This window comes from Solea solea, chromosome 19 (assembly GCF_958295425.1).
Source record: "Solea solea chromosome 19, fSolSol10.1, whole genome shotgun sequence".
Lineage (NCBI taxonomy): Eukaryota > Metazoa > Chordata > Actinopteri > Pleuronectiformes > Soleidae > Solea > Solea solea.
The window spans coordinates 9,958,531-9,982,496 of record NC_081152.1 but is presented as its reverse complement, the minus strand read 5'-3'; the positions used below and the strand labels follow the sequence as shown (position 1 = coordinate 9,982,496).

The 23,966-nt window shown below is 43.0% G+C and overlaps 1 protein-coding gene across 5 annotated transcripts in view; it reads left to right on the top strand.

The window, feature by feature from the left end:
* Positions 1 to 23,377, top strand: part of znf462 (zinc finger protein 462) — a 43,845-nt gene extending 20,468 nt beyond the window's left edge. For 4 of the 5 annotated variants that reach the window (XM_058618146.1, XM_058618148.1, XM_058618149.1 and 1 more), the window contains exons 3-13: positions 2 to 5,199; positions 5,780 to 5,914; positions 8,128 to 8,540; positions 9,828 to 9,946; positions 11,282 to 11,479; positions 14,160 to 14,403; positions 14,542 to 14,681; positions 15,414 to 15,637; positions 17,851 to 18,190; positions 18,878 to 19,031; positions 19,557 to 23,377. In XM_058618146.1, coding sequence (XP_058474129.1) covers positions 2 to 5,199; positions 5,780 to 5,914; positions 8,128 to 8,540; positions 9,828 to 9,946; positions 11,282 to 11,479; positions 14,160 to 14,403; positions 14,542 to 14,681; positions 15,414 to 15,637; positions 17,851 to 18,190; positions 18,878 to 19,031; positions 19,557 to 19,779 — 7,388 coding nt within the window. In that variant the 3' untranslated portion in view covers positions 19,780 to 23,377. The remainder of the gene's footprint in view (position 1; positions 5,200 to 5,779; positions 5,915 to 8,127; positions 8,541 to 9,827; positions 9,947 to 11,281; positions 11,480 to 14,159; positions 14,404 to 14,541; positions 14,682 to 15,413; positions 15,638 to 17,850; positions 18,191 to 18,877; positions 19,032 to 19,556) is intronic. The other variant, XM_058618150.1, reaches the window with a different exon arrangement.
* The last annotated feature ends 589 nt before the right edge of the window (positions 23,378 to 23,966 follow it).

Here is a 23,966-nt window from a genome sequence, read left to right as displayed (position 1 = left end):
GGTCCCAACTCTGCTGACACTTCCAACCAAACATCAAAAAAGCAGACAGCTGAAACCCATCTGCAGTTTTACCAGTGCAAGTTCTGTGTCCGTTACTTCAGATCGAAATCGCTGTTAAAAAATCACACCAAAAAAGTGCATAACGTTGTGGAGGACGATTCCGACGCAAGCATCTCCTCGCAGACGGATAAGCAGCCCAGCTACACTGTAATCACACACAACAACCATTCAAAAGTGTATTCATGTCAGTATTGCACATACAAGTCTCCGCGCAGAGCAAGGATACTGAAACACCAACTTATGTATCATAGCAAAGTTCCCCCGGAGAATGCTGGGGATGCTTCAGAATGTACTGAGACGGCAGAGGAGTCTGACAAAGCGGACGCACGCATGAAGGGAACATTTGCCTGTGAATGGTGTGACTATCAAACAGACCAGAAGGATAGTTGGACTAATCATGTGGTGAAGGAGCACAGTGACAAGGTCAAGGTAGTTTCCTCTATTGCAGAACTGGACGGCGAGGCAGTTGGGAGCTCACCCAAACCAGATTCTCCCTCCTCTTCCCATAGTCCAAGTCGATCAAAGACAAGTTTTGCTGATGTTCATGGAGAGGTAGAGGACTCAGGAGGGAAGACACCAGAAAACACCTTTGAGAAATCGGTCCCAGAGATTGCGTCCTTTCAGTATGCACAGATTAGTGCAGTTACACCCAACAGCACCGGTTCATCTATTTTGTCCAAGAGGTTTGCTTCGTCCGATGTCTCCAACAGTGTCATGGATATGGATGCCAACCTACTCAATGAGGAAGACTCGAGAAGCAGCTTAGAAGACGATGTCGATGATGAAGATTTGGGTGATATCGACGATCCCAGCTACAGTGGAACCCTGTCAGCTGACGCAAAGCAGCTTTTATCTGATGAAGATAACAAATTACTGGAGACGAAAGGAATACCTTTCAGAAAGTACATGAATCGCTTCCAGTGCCCCTTCTGCTCCTTCCTCACCATGCACAGGCGCAGCATCTCCCGCCACATTGAAAACATTCACCTGTCTGGCAAAACCACGATGTATAAATGCGATGAATGCCCATTTATTTGCACCAGCTCTCTTAAACTAGGCACACACAAGCAGAGCCACAATTCCTCACATTTAGAGACCTTGGACCTAACGAGTGACAGCCCAGAATCGCAGAATGACAGTGGTGGAGAGCCAGTTAATGGGGGTAATGTAAGCTCCAAAGTGAACGGGAAAAAGATAACCAGCACACCGAACGACCAGCAGAACCCTCATCGCTGCACACTCTGCAGCTTTTCTACCACCACTCTAAAAGGCCTGAGGGTTCACCAGCAGCATAAGCATTCCTACTGTGATGACCTAGATCCCTCTGCCTTTGAAAGCCAGCTGACTGACCAGCCAGACTCTGAAATGGAGGCTTCTCCAATCTTTCTACAGAAAACCCAGACCTCAATTTTAGGACTTGCTACAAAAAAGCCCCTAGTGCCAGGAAAAAGAGCCAGGAAGTCCATTAATGACTTGCCTTTGGACTTATCCTCAGTAAAAAAGAGAACTAGAATTGATGAAATTGCCAGTAACCTTCAAAGTAAGATAAGCCAAAGTCAGCAGGACATGATCATAAATCTGGATGACATGGATGATGAGGAAGCGGGAGAAAATCATACTACTGCTGATGACGAGACCGGAAACCATGACAGCAAACACCCCCTTTTTGCCTACAACACACAGATGCTCTCTCACGAGGGAGGTAGAATAGGAAAAAGAAAAAGCAACCCCAAGTCGAAACCTAGAAACATTCCCATTTCACTGACTCTCTCAGATGACAGTGAAAACATCTCCGCTGATCCCAGTGACGGCACGGTGCACGAGAACAGTGACTATTCAGAGGAAACCGGAACTGCACGTTTCTACTGTAAACACTGTGATTACCAAAACAAGTCGGCTCGTAGCGTCAGCACCCATTACCAGAGAATGCACCCGTACATCAAGTTCAGCTTTAAGTACATCCTGGACCCTGAAGACCAGAGTGCTGTCTTCCGCTGCTTAGAGTGCTACATTGAATATACAAATTACAATGATCTACACCAACACTACATGGATCATCACCCTGAAGCTAGTAATGTTCTCAATTTCAACCAGCCACATCTGTTGTACCTGTGCCGCTTTTGTTCGTATACAAGCCCCAATGTCAGGAGCCTAATGCCTCATTACCAAAGAATGCATCCCACAGTTAAAATCAACAATGCCATGATCTTCTCCAGCTACATTGTAGAGCAGCCCCACAAAACGGGGGAATCACAAACTCTAAGGGAAATACTAAACTCTGGTCCCAAGACATTTAACTCTGCCACGTCAACGCCCAGGTCCTCCTCCAGCCCCGTGCTGAAACCTGCTTCCAAACCCCCTGAAACTAGTACTGAGGAAGACCCACTGAAAGACACTGTGGGTGGTAATGTTGTCATTTATGATTGTGATGTGTGTTCTTTTGCTAGCCCCAACATGCATTCTGTTTTGGTCCACTACCAGAAGAAACACCCAGACCAAAAGGCGTCTTATTTCCGTATACAGAAAACCATGAAGGTCATGTCAGTGGATCAGTCACAGCCTTCCACGAACTCTTCATTTAACCTCAGCATGTCTACATCTCAGAAACAGTCAAGCGCGGCACTGTACGGCTCAGATGAAGAAATGTACTACTGTAAACACTGTGTGTACAGCAACAGATCTGTTGTTGGTGTGTTGGTCCATTATCAAAAGAGGCACCCTGAAGTAAAAGTAACGGCAAAATACATCAAACATGGTGCTCCCACTCCTGGTTTGATGAAATTAATGGATGAATTGCAAATAGCCACTCCCAAGCAATTTTTGAAACCGTTTCAAAATAATGGTCACGATGGGTCTACCAACTCAAGCCCTAAACCAGGAAGTGGTGAGAAAGGAGAGGATGAGTTGTTCTTTTGTCAGCACTGTGATTATGGCAACCGCACTGTAAAAGGAGTGCTGATTCATTACCAGAAGAAACATAGGGAAACAAAGGCCAACGCTGACCTTGTCCGTCGTCACACTGCAGTTGTCCGGAGCCAGCGTGAGCGTGCACAGATGGTACAGTCAAATAATGCCTCCGCTACTGCAATCCCACCTCCCCCTGACCCTGAGAATGCTTCGCCCCTGCGGTCCCTTAAGTGCAGACACTGTCCCTACACATCCCCCTATGTCTATGCCCTGAAGAAGCATCTGAAGAAAGAGCACCCCACTGTGAAAGCCACATCCATGACAATTTTACACTGGGCTTACCAAGATGGCATACTGGAGGCTGGTTACCACTGTGAATGGTGCATTTACTCCCATGTGGAACCCCAGGGCCTGCTTCTCCATTACCAAAGACGCCATCCGGAGCACAATGTCGATTACACATACATGGCCAGTAAGCTATGGGCTGGTCCGGAGACCACCCAGCAACAAGGAGGCAATATGGAAACAAAACATTACAAATGCAGAGACTGTGCCTTTGAGGCCTGTACAATATGGGACATCACCAGTCACTACCAGGCAGTCCATCCCTGGGCTATCAAAGGGGATGAATCTGTGCTCTTGGATATCATCAAAGGAAACGGCTCAGCTGAAAACCAGCAGGTTGCCAAAGAAGATGCGTCTTTCAATTGTCAGTCCGTGGAAGATGACGGTGCGTTGCTCATTGCCACCTCACATCAAGAAAGTAGTCCTCATCCTCCCCACCCACGCCTTTCCATCTCTAACAATCCTTACCAGTGTACTGTGTGTCTGTCAGAGTACAACAGCCTCCATGGCCTCCTCACTCACTATGGAAAGAAACACCCTGGCATGAAAGTAAAAGCTGCAGATTTTGCACAGGAGGCAGACATCAACCCAAGTTCTGTGTATAAATGTCGTCACTGTCCATATGTTAACTCCCGCATCCATGGCGTCCTCACTCACTATCAGAAAAGACACCCATTAGTGAAAGTGACTGCAGAGGATTTTGCAGATGATATAGAGGAAATCGCTGACTTAAATGAAGGAGATGACAAGTGCAAAACTCAAAGGCAGGGCTACGGCGCATACAGATGCAAGATGTGCCCGTACACACATGGCACACTGGAGAAACTCAAAATTCATTATGAGAAGTATCACAATCAGTCAGCCTCCGAAATGTTCTCTCCTTCTATGACTAATTTCTGTTCCGGTAGAGACACAGAGCCAGTGGCTGAATGCAGTGCGAGTAATATATCAAGTACGGCAAAAGATGTTAGTGAATTGGACCTTACCCTCTCCCCGTTACCCATCAATAAGACAGAAAAACATGCAATATTCAAGTGTCAGCTCTGCAAGTACTGCTGTTCCACCAGGAAAGGTATCGCGCGACACTACCGCATCAAGCATAACAATGTCCGTGCTCAGCCTGAGGGGAAAAACAATGTCTTTAAATGTGCTCTGTGCGCATACACAAATCCTATACGCAAAGGCCTGGCAGCACACTACCAGAAGCGCCATGACATCGATGCTTATTACACCCATTGTCTGGCTGCGTCCAAGACTTTAACTGAAAAGCCCAACAAAGTGATAGCAACCCCGTTACCGGAAGCAGAAAACTCAGAAATGAGTGCTGACCTGCGTTTGGCAGTGGAGAAACGAAGATGTTCTCTCTGTGGCTTCCAGGCCTTCAGCAGGAAGAGCATCGTCTCGCATTACATTAAGCGCCATCCAGGTGTCTTCCCCAAGAAGCAGCATGCTAGCAAGCTCGGCCGCTACTTTACCGTTATCTATGCCAAAGAACCCGAGAAGATTGAGGCAGAGGAAGACAAGGATGTGCTGGAGGTTCCGCTTGAACCCGAAGAGGACAGAGACGATGACTGGCTGCCATTCAAGTGTCTAAAATGTTACCGATTGTCCTTCAGCGCAGGCGAGCTGCTCTCTATGCACTACAACGACCACCACAGCAATGACTTGAAGAGGGACTTTGTGATGTCGCCCAGTCCTGGGGATGAGGACTCTGAGTTGTACCAGTGTTCCCACTGTGAGCTGAAGTTCCTGGCTCTGCCGCTTCTGGCCCGGCATCTGCTGAATCACAATGACGAGTTTCAGAAGAGGGCTATGAGGCAGGAGAGGAGGAAGCAGCTCCTCAGCAAACAGAGAAGCCCAGAAGTGCCTGACTGCAAACCTGAGAAGGTGAGCAAAGAAAGAAAACACGACTGTCAGTCAATGTAGTCTCAAGCTACGACACTTTATCATACCCAATTTGACTCCCTGAGGTTAAATGCACCCATGTACATACACAAAAACATCCAATAGAAACATAATTAGAGAGTACAATATTAATTAATCATAACATGACTTGATAAACATACATTCATTGCAGGTTTGCCCAAAGTAATTAAGTGAAGAATCAATTAAAGAGATCATTTTACATTTCAATTTGGCTCTTCTCTGTCATCAGGAGTACACAGTATAAAAGCACATAATAGATAATGAGGTGTGATAATTAATTTCACAATTAGTTCGTTAAAATTTAATGCATTGTGTATTTGGGAACAGTGGTCGTCTTTAATATAAGGTTGATGGGGTAAATCTCACAGAGACTGTGGCAGATTCATAATAAATGACACTGTTATTGGCTTATGAGAGGTTAAACCATGGCCTCTGTGTGATAAACGTCTTCCCTAATCTCCTTCAAATGCAATTAAAAAGCAACATGTGAGCCTTTTGTTCTAATTTAAACCGCTTCGTTTCATACTTCTTTTCTCAACAGGAAAACCCTGTAAATAAAGCTCCCATAGGATTTAGGTGTAACTTCTGCGTTGAAGTGCACTCCACCCTGCGAGCCATCTGCAATCACCTGAGGAAGCACGTGCAGTACGGAGAGGTCAAAGAGGGTCACGTCAAGGTAAATACAGCTGGAATTATTCATGATGTTATTGTTGTGGAACCGGTTAAATAGAGTCCGGAAAATGATGTGTCCGCAAGTTAAAAATGATAAATGAACTCTATTGGAGATCATTATTTTCTGTATGTTTATTTGCTTATAGCACACAATTTGGGAAACCAAATCAAATAGCTTTCTTGCTGAGAGTTAGATAAGAAAATTAATGTCAATTCCACATGTCCACATACAGGGTGTACCTGCCCTTTCGCCCAATCTAGCAATTCCCCCAGTTTCCAGGCTGTAGCTTCATATTTAGTGTGCAGACAAGCCTGTTCCCTGAAATGTTGAACCAGTTCATTATTAAATCGTGTCACAGCTGATTCTGAAACCAAACACATGTACGTTATGTATTATTTACTCATCTTTTTCAAGCACCAACAACTTGAAATGTGGACATTTTCTTTGCTCTCATGTCACGTCTCACTATCAAACGTCCGGCTCTGGGGTGACCTTACGTCACTGTTTCCCATTTTGGTTAACAATGATGGAGGCTTCTGTGTTAGACTGGTGTCAGAGAAAACAAACAAGGCTGTCCCATAGCAGTGGAGTATCAGAGAGGTTGGTGAGCCATAACTTTAAGGGCAGTGGCGGGTAACCATTCAAACATTAGTATTCCACTGAGGCTGCCAGTGAAAGGAAATATGCCAACAGATCCAACGCCTCAAACGGAGGCCTGCTTCTGTCATCAGTCGCTCACTCGGGCTTTTATGTGTTAAAGATGAGCTTGTTTGGAGCCGCTGAGAATGGAGACTGTCTCTTAAATTAGTGGGGCAACAGATCTGCCAATAATAAGGGAGTTCAGTTGCATCTTTTAGGTTTTAGGAATAAAATGGTATTCTGTGAAGCTGGTGGTTTATCAGGTTTGTTTTTGGGTTACCGGTAATGTATGTTTATTTCCACCAAATGCGGTGTATACACAGGATGAGGGTACACATAAATGTTGCTTTTAATAGACTTCAGTAGAATTTAAATTCTTGAGCTGCGTGTGTTGTTGTTTTTTGATAGATTTGGATGAGGAACAGGGTGACAGCACAGTTGGGGCAGACTGCATGGCAAGGTTGGGCCTGTGGATGTTACATCTTATTTATGGCTGCATGAAGTGCAGGGTCAGGTCCTTCTGCAGAAAGAATGAGCTTCCTTGGGGCAATAAAAAAAGTCAAGGTGATTGTGGCTTGAGTCAACTGCAGAAGCCAGTCTGCAGCAGCTGGCGGATGCAAAACATGATGGGGACGTATTGTTTTGCTGTCAGCTCTGTCTTATTGTGAGTAGATAGTCAAATGTGTAAGGTATTGTGTGTTAGCTCTGTAGCCAAACAAAGTGCATTAGTATCTCAGAAGAATGCTTGTGGTTATGTTCCACAATTTATCATTATTATTTTGATTGGCTTTTATCTTCCTTAACCACTGTTTACAATCAAATACTGTAAATCAACTGAGTCATGTGTCTAGTCAGGGCCGGAGTTAACTGTTTGCTAAGCTTACGTTTTACTTTTGCCAACACTGGACATGAGTCAGTTGTGTTTGTATTACTGTATTAATTCATTGATGAAAATCCTTGCGCTGCACACTGTGGCTCAGAGCAATTGGTGTTTCTCGTAACAACAACTTAACTGAAGATGATTCATTGTACAAATACAGCACAGACGGAAACATAGACATCAGACAGCTTACTGATGCTTATAAAGTAAAAGGAGTTAGACTCTAAAGGAGAATTTAGGAGATTTTGTATAGTTTTTGGTTTTTATCCACATGGAACTGGCATTTTGGGACACCACCCGTGTATTTCTGTATAACCAATATGCAGATTTGGGGAAAAAGATAATGTCATAGCCCAACCTTTCTCTTGCTCTTTTGTATTTGCTGCTCTCCTCTTCGTCATCATCGTTCTTCTTGACTTTTTACTTTGTACACAGTGCTTCTCTTTGTTTCTGGAGTATTTCTGTGGCAGTGTTACGGCACCATGTACGGGGCCTTGTCCTATCACAATGTTGTGTTTACAGGAAAGGACGAAGAGAAAAAGATTGTTCAGGGAAAGTTCTGTTTCTGTGGCCCAAGTAATATTCCAGCAGCTGTAGTCACTGTGCAACTTACTGTAGTTCAAATACAGGCAGAAAACAAATCACCAGGCAAAGCCATACTACAGAATAGTATACCTGAATATCTCTTCTATTGCAGCAGGAGGTCAACGAGGTCCCCCTCACCATGCCCTCAGAGAGCCTGACTAATGGCGACCTAGAGGGCGACGAGGCAGCCGAAGCTGATGACCTCGAGAGGCCCGAGGCCGCCGCGATAGGGCCACACTTGGTTGCCGCAGTGTCCGGCGGTGCCGCCGTTGCCACGGACATGGTTGAACCGGAGTCGGACGCCGTCGACGTTAGCGCCGTGGCCCTTGAGGCCGCGGTATCGGAGGGACCACCGACGCAGCGCTTAGCAGCGGGGGGTCACCCGTGCGCCCAGTGTGACCGAGTCTTCATGTCCATGCAGGGACTGAGGTCCCATGAGAGGAGCCATTCAGCCATGGCTCTGTTCAGCAGAGAAGACAAATACAACTGCCAGTACTGTCAGTTCGTCTCACCTTTCAGGCACAAGTAAGTAGGGGGGCAACACGGTCTATCTTCTTCAACTGTTTCCACAGTAGAGCCTTTTTTTTCATTATAAGAAGCACATTAGAGCCTTTTAGGCAACTTTGCCCGAAATAAACTCATATTCACCAGAGTTAGAAGGGACAGATACGGTCTTCATAAACTGAACATAGCTCTCTAATGAAAGTATCATTGTGTCTATAAAAGGAACTCATTCACAACGCTCGTTCCTTTAAGGGCATTTTATGAAAATATGAAACAGCGATGGAAGATAAAGTAGTACACTTTATTTGGTGAAAATGATTGACTGAAGGAGTTGGAATTATGCACTAATGAATATTCATGTGTTCTGACAGAATTACATTGTAAACCTGGTTGATTTGTGGTTAAAGGTGATTAGCAAACCACTTAAATACTCCAGCGAGGACTAATGGAGAAGCCACCGTCTCCGAAATGCAACACACAACCAACTGCCGCACCTTTTTATAACGCAACCAAACAAAGTTGTGCTCACTTGTGTGTCATTTCAACTGCTGTCTGATTTAATTTTTTTGCTCATGTAGCTGCTCGTCTTCCTCTTACAGAAGATTTAAACAGAATTGTTTATCCTTACAATAATGTTATGTCTTTGGCCAACATCTCTGCAAACCAACTCGATATTCTTAACAACTTAACATTCATTTTGTGCAGAGCACGGTTTTGTTTTACACCTCGCTTTCTTCCTCCTTGTCACCTTCACTTCTTCAATCTCCTCACAATTTCCTGCCTCTGAGGAGAGCGAGACAAACAAAGTAGACAGTGGGCAATTTGTTTTGTCCACAGCATAGATTCAGAGAGGACAAGGAGAGAGAGAGGGTCCCCGTCACCTCCCAGGTGTAATCCCGCTGTACTAAATGAGCCCTGACCCAGAAAGAGGCAGCATTCCCATGCCACCTAGGAGACAAGAGTTAAAAACACAGCCACTGTCCCTGCTGGCACTCACACTCTCAACCCCTCCCCGGGGGATTATGGGTAGATGAGTTCACTCCATGGCTCCTTGTTTTGTAGTCATTGGAAATCTGCAGCTGTTGTTTGTGAGCTAAACAGAGTCGAGTGCTGTAAAACCCTGCTGTGGAAATCATCAAAGTGGATGCTGTAGTGCTCCCTCCTTCCTTCCTGTGCACTACTCTTATCACTTTCTCTATTTATCTGCCATCTCTTTGTCCTCATTTCATGTATTTTATTTATTTATTTTTGGTGTTCATCCTTTTATATAATATCCTCCCCTGTGCTTCTTTTTTTTTTTTTTGCCAGTCTGGACAGACACGTTCAGTCTCATCACGGGCATCACAAGCCCTTCAGGTGCAAGTTCTGTCCTTTTAAATCTGCCTACGCCAGTCGCTTGAAGAGCCACCTGCATAAGGCACACACAGGTAGACACACACACACACACACACACACGCACAATCACATGTTACAGCTGTGTGCATGACTAACAAGGTACTCCTAGGGAAGAATAGAAGCCTCCTGTTTATCATCTTCCGCACTGTTTCCTCTGTTTAATTCGGTTTAAAGTGCTTTACACACACGGAATGAAACAGCGGCATCAAATCTACATCAATGTTTTACCACAGTTGTTTTTAATGTTGCGTATTTGGCAATTTGTCGTACACTTCAAAGATAAAGGCACTCAGGTTCATGCAGTTCTGCATCTGTGGTCCTCTTTGTCTTTGTCAGCATTGATCCAAAGACATTCAACAAAATGCAAAACCCAACGAATATGCTTCACCTGAGCAATCAATGCACGAGCAAAAGAAACAATCGTACAACTGGGAAAACTTTGAAAGGCCCATTTTTAAATCGACATCTGAGCACTCCCCCGCTGCCTGATTGGAACAAGAAGCAGCATTCGGAGTTAACAACTGCTGTGGAAAATTGACACAAAGCAATTTTGAGTTGTGGTTACCTTTTTTTTATAAAAGTGGAGCTGCTTTTACTCCAGCGAGCAAAACAAGAAGAAAAAAAAAACAAGATTTGGATTGACACATTCACATCCAACAGCTGCCCTAACAATACAGTATGTTGTTCCTCGAAGCTTTATTATTAAACCACGTCTGAGCAGAATATGTTACACACATGTCCGACTTGCTTGTAATGGCGTCTCGCAGCAGGACGCCGCTTGAAAGCAGTTGTTGACAGACGCAGTTTAAATCGGTGAATGGCGTCTGTCGCTTGTCCTCACCGAAGTGCACCGCGCACAGTTCAGCGTTCACTCGGAAAATAGTATTAGTTTGAAATTGTCGCAGTGTTTTTCAATAAACTTCACCCATCTAACCTGATAACGCGTACATTACATTACATTGCATTACGGTAACAATATTCTGTGGTAATTATTTAGTAATATTAAGATGAATATTGTATCTAATTCACGATATCGTGGTAATAACATTGGTGATATCCAGGTAATCGCATGAAATTGTGAACCTGACTGAATATTGAAAACATTTTCCAAATTCTCTGCTGGAATTTTAATTGATGAGCTTTAAATAAATACATTTAAAAATTAAAAAATGTAAAAATTCTAATGAATCCAGAGGGAGTGCCATGTGAATAGGAGGTAATATTCTTGTTAGCCGTTGCCTCACAGGGGATTTGCTTTGTTTGTGATTGAGCAGGAGTTCATCATTGCCGTGTATTGTCAATGATTAACACTCTGCACTGCTGGTAATGTTCCTAACTCCCGACTCTGACTCTTGTTCGTCCTCCAGGCGAGCAGCACATGTACAAATGCCTGTCGTGCTCCTTCTCCTCCATGACCATCAGCCAGCTGAAGGAGCATTCTCTGAGAGACCACGGTGAGGTGCTGACCCTCCACAAACTGCGGGCTGCTACCCAGGCTGCTCATGCCACCCTCAGGCCCTCCCGGCTGGCCACTAACACAGAGCAGGCTCCTCTGGCTTCAGATGGTACGAGATCACATGTAATATGATTTCAGTGGATAAAATGTCATATGATAGGCTTGTCAGGGCAGCTATGAGGGAGAGCTCAGCCATGCACTGAAGAGAAAGTGTCTTTAATTTACTTTAATGCCTGGAGTGTCACAATTTGCATCGAATTCCACCCCGGAGCCACAACACGGGGGCAAGATACACATAGTGCTGTGTGAATGACTGTAATTTACACTCTTTGAAGATATCATTATCTCCGAGGTCCATCATAAATAAAATCCATAAATCTCTATTTGCATCTCGAAGGCACGATTATCCACAAATCAAAGCAAGACAAAGAGAAAACTGAAAACTACAGAAACTATTCACATAGTGAATTTTGTTGCTTCCATTTTGTTTGGCCCACAAATATCAGAGTGTGGAAGCGGTGACGTAAATTGTGCGTTCTTCACGCGTTCCAATAGTTTGCTAAAACTAAAAATAGATCAAAACCTCCCATTTGAGAGATGCAATATTTGTACTTAAAGACGTTATTGTAATATTGTAATTTATGCTCATACTATTTCAACACCAATGTGATTTACTGACTCCTTAAAAGTCAGTAAATGATTCATTCCCGTTTTGGCGAGTTTCATGTTTCTTTTAATGATGAATACAACCTTTCAATCGCTGCATATGTTCCGTTCGAGAAGCGCCCTTCTCTGTGACGCGATGCCATGATGTTGTAGGTGTTTCAGTGTCTTGTGCAGCCACTGCTGTAGCTTGCAGATTGTTCTTGGCAGCAGCTGTTACCTTGCCGCTGGTGCTGTGGAATCTTCCCTGGAGCTGGAGCAGGGCGGCATTCCTCGGCGCACCAACCGCCACTGTCAGCTGTGCCCCGCCGAGACAAATGAAGCATTGAGAGGGTGCAGAGCTGACGTATTGAGCGTTTCACTGCCGTGCCAAAGCGGCTACCTTCAGCTAGAAAGTCTGATCTTTGCTGTGGAATTCTCATTTTCTGCCTTTTTCATTTGTTTAAAGGGGGATTCATTTGTGGTCGCCTCTAATTAGCAGATGTGGTCACATATTGACAGCTGCAGTTTGTTTCAACATTTGGTCCAAAACTTTGAGGATTAAACCTCCTCCTCATCCTCGTCTGTCTTCTCCAGCTCCTCGCTCATTTGTGTAATGGAAAAAGACCATTTTAGCCATTAATCCACTTAGGAAGACACATCACTGCCAAGCTTAAAAATTCACCCTCCTTCTGACACCTCATTTCCATACGTCTTCACAGTAAAAGCAGGAGTTAACTGTGTCATTGTTGGATTCTTCCGGCTGTACGGCGAAAGTGAGGAATTGAATTTTAGACGTTTCATTAAGTAAAAGTTAAAAAGACAGACGGGTTTCTTTACACCGCTGAGTGAAACGTTCCCGACATGAACAGATATTCTTTATTAAATGATGTGTCGGGGGCTCCGAGTAGGATGAGAGGATGAGCTGGGCTCAATGTGATCAATGACAATGGATGTTAATGCAATTCAACAGAGATGGAACAGATCCATCTCTTTATGACATATTAAAACTATAGGGGCCACACTGTTCGTGTATTGTTTCATGACCTGGTCGGAACAAGGGCCTTTCTGCATGGAGTTGGCATGTTCTCCCCGTGTGTGTGTGTGGGGGGGTTCTCCAGGTTCTCCAGTTTAGTCGCACAGTCCAAAAACATGCAGAGGATAATTGGGACACTCTAAATTGCCTGTAGGTGTGAGTGGATGGTTGTTTTGTCTCTATGTGGCCCTGAGATGGGTCTGTTGACCTGTCCAGGGTGTACCCCGCATTTCACCATGTTGTGATGTGGAGGATAAAGCGGTAGCCAACGAACAAATGAAGTAAAACTATGCATTTTCTGTTGAAGGAAATAACCAGACCCTTCTAATTAAATGAAAATACACAGCTGATATGCAGGCGAGGGAGAGGGACATCTGGAGAGGGGAATAAAAAGCATGAAATAAAATGGTAATATATACTCACATCCTGCTGTGTCGGAAAAAAACAAGTCTTAGATTGGTTAAAAACTAGCACCTGGATTCTTTTGATATGATAATAAAACTGGAAAATAACTTGAGTAAAATACATTTTGTACTCTAGGCAAAGGGACTCGCTTTACAGAAGCCTCCCTCTAGCCAGAGTTTAACGCGTCACTGAAGAAGAACATCATCTTTCTGGTATCAGAATGCCATCGTAGTCACCCGATGCTAAATATGCAGGGCATTTAAGGAGAAGGAACACTTCTCCTGCTCTGTCAAACAACAAACCTCTTTTCATTCTCTAATCATCGCATTTTCTTCTTTCCATTACATTTAAAATGGGACCATGGAAAGGTTGATTGGGGGGAGATGTCCTTTTGTCGCACTGCAAACACAAAACCTAACAGATTCACAACGAAGTCCCGCTTCTTAAATGTGTGGAGTTGCTTGTTTGTGTCAGATATGTAAATTCAAATGTAGTCATTTGCGATGCAAAAAATAAGCAATTGGAAGGTGTTATAAGGCCATTTAATCTTAAACGATGTTCAGTAGTTGAAAATGATCATTGTAGTGGAGAGGGTGCACTGTACAGGTACACTATACAGTACAGCAGCTGCTCTAGACTCCAGCAAATGTTCTGTAAGTCTTGTTCACAGTGTCCGCATGTCCCCACACCACTGTCCCTCCCTCAGATCCATCATACCTGGAGCCACCTGATGTTCGTCAGCAGCTCAGTCACTACCAGCTGGCCTCCCGCAGTCAAATGTCCTCTGTCTCAACACCAGTGGCTGACAATCGTCCAGACGGCATCCTCACGTGCGAGTTCTGTGAGTTTAGCTCTGGCTACATGCAGAGCCTTCGCCGCCACTACAGGGACCGCCACGGTGGCAAGAAACTCTTCAAGTGCAAGGACTGCTCCTTTTTCACCTGCTACAAGTAAGAGAAACGCCCCCCCCCCCCCCCCCCCCACACACACACACACACACACCGAGTGTCCGGAAACATCCCAGTTTTTGTGCTCTCTCTGGAAAAAAAGTGATGCTGGAGCGTGTTCTGTCCGTGCGTCTGTCTCAGGAACAACTTCACCATACACGTGGAGGCTGGACACAGCAACGGTGTTCAGGAGGAGCTGCCCAAAGACCTGCGCTGCCCTCTCTGCCTCTACCACACCAAACACAAGAGCAATATGATCGACCACATTGTCCTGCACAAAGGTACGCGGCAGACTTCTCTGCTCTTTCTGGTGTCCTCACGGTGGCAAAACACCCACATTCCTACATACTTTCTCATAAGCAACTTCACTTTTTCTTTTTTGATATATGTACATATATATATATATATATATATATATATATATATATATATATATATATATATATATATACATACTTATACTTATACCGTATACCACATTTTTTTCACTTGGCCACATTCTCTGTTACTATAATTCAGACACTGAAACATTCCTTTTCTGCAAACCTTAAGGGAAAAGCAGGTAATCATTGTTTTGTTTTAAATGATGACGCCTGGTTGACTGCTTTAGGCCCTCATCCATCAAACAACAGCAATGAGTGTCTTGTATTCAATTATAAAAAAAAAAAGGAATATAATAATAACACAAGTGACAAATGCTTATATACACAAATGGAGAAGAGTAGTTTACTGTATATGGGAAAAAGTTTACTCTTATGTCATTCCATTTTTAATTTGACACTGTCTTGAGTTATTGCGAGGTGTTTGTGTTGAAACTGAGAAAATTACAAAACTGGCAAAAGGCATCAGCCACTGAGATGACTTTTATTAGTCTGTGTGTGTGTGTGTGTGAGAGAGAGAGAGAGGCAAATGTCATTTGATACCTTCCTCCATCCTTATAATCCGCATCTCCCTCTCTCTCTCTCTCTCTCTCTCTCTCTCTCTCTCTCTCCCTCCTCTTCTTCCTCCATCAGAGGAGCGAGTGGCTCCGCTGGAGGTCAGCCGCTCTAAGCTGTCGCGCCACCTTCAGGGCCTGGTGTTTCGCTGCCACAAATGCACCTTCACGTGCTCCAGTGACCAGGCCCTGCAGCTGCACCTGCAGAAGCACGCCGAGATCAAGCCTTACCAGTGCCAGCTCTGCTACTACGACAGCAGTCGACGGAGTCAGCTGGAGGAGCATCTCCGCCTTGAGCACAAGGTCAGCTGGATTCCAGACGTGAATGATGCACTTAAAGTTTTTTTTATCTAGATTTGATAAACCTCATGGGCAAATGGTTTCCACGGCAGAAATGGGGAGAATATGGCCATCGCGGCGGCAAACGTTTCAGCACAAGTTCACACACTCTTGTATTTTAAAAACTCTTGAGTTATTTTTGTCTTTATTTTTGAGGTACAGTCAATTGTCTATATTGTATTGTAACATTTTACATTTTAACATTTACTTTTCTGATTCTTTACTGAGGACGTATATGAATGCAGCAGCTACAAAACATGTTAAAAATGACTGAAAATCACATTTGAAATGATTCCTTCCAGCGGGTAGGAAAAGGGAAAGATACAACAGAGTAATCTCCAATAAGATCAATTCTTTGTGTTACGTTTGTGCCACAACCGCACAATAGCTTGGTTATTTCACTCACTAAGTGCCGGCAGTTCTCTTTCGTTCATACTCACATGTGTGAAACTGATCCCGCTACAAAAATTAAATATAATTATCCGCGTAGACTATTTAAAGGGTCCTAAGAGGCGCATAACCGTTAACATTAGTTAAATGTAAATAATAAGCATCGCCCAGTAAAGTGAAGACTTCCTGCAGCGGTTTCTCATTAAAATCCAAATCAGTCCACCTTGAAATTAGGCAGGAAAAAAAAAAAAACGCCGTTAATGATTCCATTTCTAACACTTACATGTATATGTGGTATTTTTTTTAAGCACGTGTAATAAAACTTTATTGGATGAGAACTCATTAGAGGATTCCAATCACATTAACTTCATAATGGATTTAATTTGACCCACAAGCGCCTCCGTTCCTGCTTGTCTTTTTATTTAATTTTTTTTTTCTTCTTCAAGACACGAGCTAATAAATCCAACCTTGACCTCTGACCTGCACCTGGACATGCAAGGGAAAAAAAACACACGTGAGGGAAATGTTACGAACACAAAGGAAATAGTGAGATGAGTAGGTGGCTCAAGATCACGTTGTTAAATCCCCAAATGTGTAATGAGCGGCGCACTCTGCGGGTCAGCACAGACTTGAGACATCGATGTTACCGTTTTGTGAAGAAGTGCGGACATGTTCCGTAGATGAAGGTCACAACACCGTAGACAACAGCCTGTAGATATTTCTAATCGGCCTTGAGTGTGACCGCTACCTTCAAGATGGCAAGCCATAATTTATAAGCTCTGAATCATTCATCATCCTCTACACACACACAGCAATCACTCTGCAGCGCTCTTGCCCACAGAGTTGGGACTCTTAACTCCGCAGCAGGCAGTGAATTCCTTTTCTTTTCCGGCCATTGGGATGCTGTGATCCACGGAAACACTTCTTCTACCTGGTCGTGCGGGTATCTGTGGTTTTAAAGGCAGAATGAGAGAAATGGAGAGCTTTCCCTGCAGGAGGGCCAGAGGGCCACGTGCTGACATGTGGAGCACAGGACCATGGTTCTGGCTCTTTAGGGAGTTAGGGAGAAGAGTGTAACTCGGAGTCGGTTTGAACATTTCTAAGCACTCAGTTGGACCATTGTCCTTGTCCCGGTATACAAGCACCAGTCATTGAATGAAGTGTGTCCACAGTGCTGCACTAAAGGACCTTTCACCTTGTTGGTATAAGGCGGTTCCTAGCTCCGGGCCTTCCTACCATCCATCTGTTTGTCTCCTTGTTTCCCGTCTGAGATGTTGCCGTTTTTCCACTGCTGTTGTCTCGTTTAAATGATTTCAGTGTATTTCAGTTTGAAGTCTGGTGCGACTGAACGTCGACCTGCAGTTGCAACTTCTCTCCACTCTCCATCGTCCTTATCTGAGAAATTCAGTTTAGCACAATTGCAGTTGGACTCACGTGTTTACATGCATTTTAAAAGGTAGTCGGACTAATAGTAATAGAAATAATAATACACTTTATTTGTATGGCGCCTTTCATACAAGGATTGCAGCTCCAAGGGTTTCACAATAAACGGAAAATAAAAATTTAAAAAGCAAATGCAACAATCAAACACAACACAGGATGGAATGAAAAGCAGAGTGTTGAAGTAAAAAGAAAAGTTTTAAGTCTTCTTTATAGTGCCTTGCAGAACACTTACACTAAAGAAAATAGAACAGTAAAAATAACAATAAGAGGAATCAGTTCTGTTGTGTCCTTGTGTCTGTGTCAAAATCCCATCGCTATATGTTCAACCTCCTGTTTCTGAACAGGTTATACGTAACTTTGAGCTGATGGGCCGGGTCAACCTGGACCAGCTGGAGATGATTAAGGAACGAGGGAGCAGCGCAGAGGAGGAAGAGGAGAGGGAGATGATGCAGATGATGGTCGATGAAAAAGATGCCGCAGAGGAGGAGGAGGAGGAGGAGGACATTGATGAAGACGACGACTACGAGGGAATGGAGATGTTGGAAAACACAGTGGATGACCGGCGAGATATGGATTATGAAATGAGAGAGGACAACATCAAAGAGGAGGAGGAGGATGAAGAAGAAGCAGAGGAAGAGGTGGAGGAGGTTAAGGAGATGGATGAAGAGAGGGCTGGCCAACAAGGTGAATACAAATGATCAGGATCATGAAATACTGTTCTATTTTGTACTTTTTATTTATTATCCTCTCATAAAGTCATATGAAAGTGCCATGTGCAAACTCAAATGAAACTAAACTTGAAATGCTGCCACAGGAGAATGTAAACGTGTTGACATCAGTTTGATTTATACAGAAAAAAAATAAATAAAGAAAAGCTAAATTACTATTTGCTCAGGTTTTTATGTCTCAAAATAGACAATCATGTTGTTATTGTGAATTGAGATTATTCTAGCCTATAATCTGTGAGCCCCTTAAAAAAATACTAATCTACAAAGAACCAGCATTCACATTATTATATTAAGCATTTAATAATTCAATTTACTCATCATGTAATTATTCTGAAATACAAGAAAAGGCTGTTGGAGACAAGTAACAGGAAAAAGTCACATGGGCTGTACACATATGACGCAGCAAAGTATTGATCTTTTTTTCTTAGCTAAATGAATTCAGTGAAGCTGCGGCAGCTTCAGTCATCTCGTCAGCTCCCAGGTTTTGGTCGCTTGGTAACGACAGACGCGACAGAGCCTCGGTTTAAAAAACACCCGCTCATCACTTCTTCCACTCATTTATTGATGCTGCATGTGAACGGCCTTTGAATTATGTATTGTTTTAATAGTTTAGAAATGTACTTCTAGACTAACCATTGATTAGACCTCTGTTTCCCAGAGGTCCTTGCATCTCCCACCAGCAGCAGCACTGGCAGTTCAGGGCCAAGCGGTCCAGAGAAGCGTTATCCCTGCGAGTTCTGCGGCCGCTGCTTCACCAACAGCCTCGAGTGGGAACGGCATGTTCTTCGACATGGCATGTTAGTATTCTTTCCCTTTTCTTGTCTTATCTCTGCTCTCACTCTCTCTCTTTGGGTGTAAGGTGTTTGTTGGATTACATTTGGCAAAGGCCTGTCTTGTTCCCCCTGAGGATGAAATATAATAACTTTGATCCCCTGACTTTTCATCCAGCACCACCATCGGATCAGGACTTTTGTTTTTTTGTTTTTTAGTCACAGCCAAATATCTGCAAAAGCAGTGAATGTGTAATGTCTCCTGGTGCTTACATGCCAGACTAAGATGCTGAGCCTGGTAAACACGGAACATCATGTTATCGTGTAGTCAGTGGTCTTTGAAACTGGGGGAGTTAATTTCAGGCCCAGATATTTATGCATACGTTCTTACATAAATTCTGCAAACGAACAACTGGAACAAGGAAGAAACTGAGTATTGAAATGTAAAAACAACACAGTGCATATTTGACTTCCTTTGCTGTCTTCGACAGGCTGCATGTACTGCACTGCCGTGTGTATTTACAGTTCTGCCCCCTCTGCCTGTGTTTTCAGGACTGTTAACAGCGGTCGGATGGACACCAGCACCACTTCAGCAATGGACGCTTCAGCTTCATCTTCCACTGGCTCCTCTGTCTTGACGGACACGGGACTGGATCTGTCCGGCAACAGACAAGAGGAGGGAGACCCTGCTGCCGATCTGACACCAGGAGGTCCAAACCAGCACGAGGAGGACAAAGATATGCTTGACACCAAAAAGGATCAACAGTTTGGTTGAACAGACTGTGGCCTCTTGGGACGCTGTTCTCGACAAACGAATTAACACTGAGCTGGCTGTTTTGAGATGGAAGGAAAATGCGAAGGAAATGGAAAAAAAAGAAAAAAAAAAGGTGACTTTTTATTTGGAACATTATTAGATTTTAGATGTTTCATATGTAAGTATTAGGTTGTGCTGCATAAAATGGCTGAGCTCTTTAAATGAGCGGTCCCATAGGACAGATCTTAATATATTGGTAACCAATAGTGAACAGAACTCTTTATATCTGACATTGTGGTCAAATCTACCGTGAAAGATCCCACCTAGATGAAATCTTAAGCTATTTATAAATGGATTTTGTCCCAAACTAAATTGAAGCATTTTATTATGGAACGCACCTTTTACACTCCCCCCTGCTCGTCCAAAAAAAACAGGGTTACTGTAAATTAACGCAGAGGAAACAAACACGATATGAAAGCATTTACAAGCATGGCCCGCTGTCTTTTATTGTTTCTTGTTGAAATCGGAGACGTTTTGACATCTTAGCCGTGTGTTAACTGTGTAGAAGTATTCCTTTAGGAAGAGTCGCACCTTATTTAGATTAGCAAAAATCATTCGTAGAAATACTGACAGTTCTCCCCGAATGTTTGTAGCAAATTGCTATACTTTAGGCCCCTTATTAATATTATACTACGTATAAGCCTTCAGCCTGTGGCGCCCTCCATATTTTGACTGTATGATTTTTTTATTGCCGAGTAATTTCACTGATAAACAAACCGTGGAAACAACGGTGATACTTAAAGCGTCCTTTCCCCCAGTAACATGTCGTTTGTGGTGAAGTCTGTTGTGACCCCTATGAAAGTCAAATTCCTAGTGACCACATGCATTAAAGGAAAAATTGAGAAATTGTGCTTCCCCCTGAGTCGAGAAATATCATATATCATTCTTTTTTTTGTTACGTGCCCACCAGTGGACCACTTGGTCCGAGGCTTGAAACTGCAACGCTAATTCCGCACTTTTTAGACGGGACCTCATTCCCAGACACAGTGTCGGCCATCTTTGCTAACAGTTATGCTAACAGAACCAAGTGTCACTGGTGGGCACATAACAAAGAAAAGAATGAAGATCTTTCTCAACTCAGGGGAAACTGAGGTTGGGAAGCACAATTTTTCAATAATACTACCCCTATTCTAGTAATGCTAAGCTAAATGCAAATTAGTGAAGTATTCCTTTAAGTCTGCTGAGGTCTACGTTAGCGCACAGCCCCCAAAATGTACGAGTGAGACTGATGTGGACCCTCGCACAAGTACGATTAGAACAAACACATAACATGGAAAGAATCGAGGGGTATCCTTCAACACAAACACAGGTTTTTCTTAACAGTATCGGCGCTACGACCACTTGATACACTCGGCTTTTCAGTCCAAAAATACTGTGCGTGATTAGACACGTCAGAATCCAGCTCTGTCCACATGAACTTCTAATAACAGACGGTGACCCGTGCGGTCCGAGTCAGTGGGTGTGATCTGGCTTACTGGATTTTTACTGACTGCACTTTGAACAGACACCGTGTCAATCCGCCATGTGTGAGTGCTGAAGCCAGCGTGCAAGTGCCTTAAAGTGCAGTCCCTCTAACGGCCACATTATGGTTTTAATTACACGCAGAAAACCGTTACAACTGTTTCGAAGCAACTCGGAGAAAAAGAAACACCCCTACGGCAGGTTTCCCACGGGAATGCATGGCCTCAACAGCAGCTGTTTTCACTTATCCTAATGTGTGCCTTAGTGGCAAATTTGGGAGTCATTGTTTTAATTAAGGTCAGATCAATTACCTCTGACTTCATGGTAACAGTCAAATATGGCTCTGTGTCAACCCTGAGCAGAGCCGAGAGGTCCGTAAAGATGGTGAAACGGCTCTGCTGTGTTTGCATGACTGTCTTATTTAGGTTCTATCACATGGTCCATATTTGGTTTTTCAAACTTGGGTCAAATCCCCCCGCCCCGCCCCCCTAACTTAAACCCCTTTAAATTTTCACCCTGTGTTGGCACAGCTGTCATAGCCTGCGTTAGTGAGCTTCTTTTTAGACGTAGTCATCTTTTAGTGTTGATATTGACAATAGACAGAGATTGTATTTGCTGGAATTTGCTGCTTGAATGCCCTAAAGCCTTATTAGAAGTGAAGAGCAATTAAGTCAAGTTTATATCCGATTCCAACTAAACTTAAAACAAGCTACGATGAACAGTCTGAAATTTAAGGACTGATAGAAATTTATAGAGGAACACGGTTCGTCTAATTGTGTTCTTGGTACCAAAATATTTACCAAGCCTGCTGTACTTCCTGCTGTGATTGTCTTTCCCAAGCATTGAACCTTTAATGGTAATGGAAAACGTCTGGGTCTGGGCCATAGGATTTTAGGAGTAGAATTCTATGTGTTTAGCCCAGGTAATCTACATGTCTGCAGCCATGTATAGAAAAACAAATCTACTCATTAAGTGTTTGAATTGTGGTGTTTCAGAAACAATAATTTAACCTTTTTTTTTCCGTTAGGTGTTTTTACTTTAAAAAAAAAAAAATGAGAGAGAAAAAAAGAAATCTGAAGATGATCTGAATTAACCCTTAGGGACTTTTAAATCCCCCATTCCAACAATATTATACTGTTGTACAAAGTCTGGTTACAGTGAAAAAAAAAACAACTCTTTTGTACTGTAATAGAAAAGAGAAGATAGGAGGTGCAGTGTGGTTGTACAATATTTAATCCCATGAAGGGAAAATGATGCAGTTTCCGAAAGAGTAATAGCCAGGGCTTTTATTTTTAAAAGAGAAACATGGCAAAGAAGGAGAGGAGAAAAAAAAATGTGCTCCGTTAGGAGCATTGTCTTAAACTGCTTGTTTTTATTTGTTTTTTGTTTTCTGGGCTTGACCACTATCTGAGTTGACAGTCGACCTGTAGATCCGTATGAAATCTAGCATGTTCATGTCTAATGCAGAACCTTAACACTCCAGTCTCTTTTACCCCAAAACAGCGGGACTGTCTGTCGCAGCCACACGCTGCACCTCAGTCTTAGTCCAGTTGGTGCTCAATATCAAAGCCCTTTTTTTTTTTTCTCTGTTTTACCGGACCAGCTTGTAGCTTTTTTGAAGATAAACCATTGTCGTAGTTATAAGCTTTGTGAGGCATCTTGAAAGCCCGTTGTAAACCAGATGATATAAATGGTACAATCTGGGTAATGAAGCTGTCAACCCAAAATTGTCTGTTGTTCTGTGATCATTTTAATAGAGAATGACTATGAATCCCCTCACTGTGTGCAGTCGGAAGACTGTAAGACCCCCCGAGTTTACCCAAAGTTAAACCCCTGTTGAGAACACTGGATACTTGTATATATGTTTAGTTTTTTTTCCGAAGCATTTCTCTTTTCGGACTGTTGTCTCCATAGTTTGACACTAGAATCTCTCCTTCTTGCCTTTCTTCCTATACAAATCTGATTACCTGATGGTGGGTTGTGATGTTGCCTAGAATGATTGTTTACAATTTTATTCCATTTATCTCTGGATATTCTGTAAATATTGTAATTCATTGTCTTTTTTTAACTTGATAATAAAGTTATCAGATAATGGTCAGTTGTGTGTTCCTCCATTCTCATCAGACGTAATATGTGTTTTCCTCGATTTATCCTGAGCCGCTATGATCAGAAATATGATATTTTATAATATAAATACATTTTCTAAATATTCTTGATATAGCTTGTGAAATATTTAGCCCCCACTGCCCTCTAAATCAGTTAATTATGCATATCGGCACAGATGTTCATAAAAAAAAAATCTCTTGTAAGCAGAGCAAAAGGAGAATGAGGCAAATGTGAAAGTATTAATTACCAGAGATTGAGGCGAGACGCAAAGATGGGCTGCAGATTTTTATTTAATCATGTATTATTTGTAACCAGCCATTTACATAAGATTTACTTATATCTGCAGTACACGTCTGAGTCAGAGGAGGGAGCCTGTTAATTTCTCACCACAGTCAGTTTCTGCAAAAATAATCCATGATTCAGCAGATTATAGCAACAAGCTCTGGATGCTTTGCTCAGTGAGAGTAAGACCAGTGGTCTATCTATTTAAAAATAACATCAGGTGTTACAGAAATGACAGTCAAAATAGAAATGTTTTATTATCTACCAATGTAGCACTATATATATATATTGTGAATTGA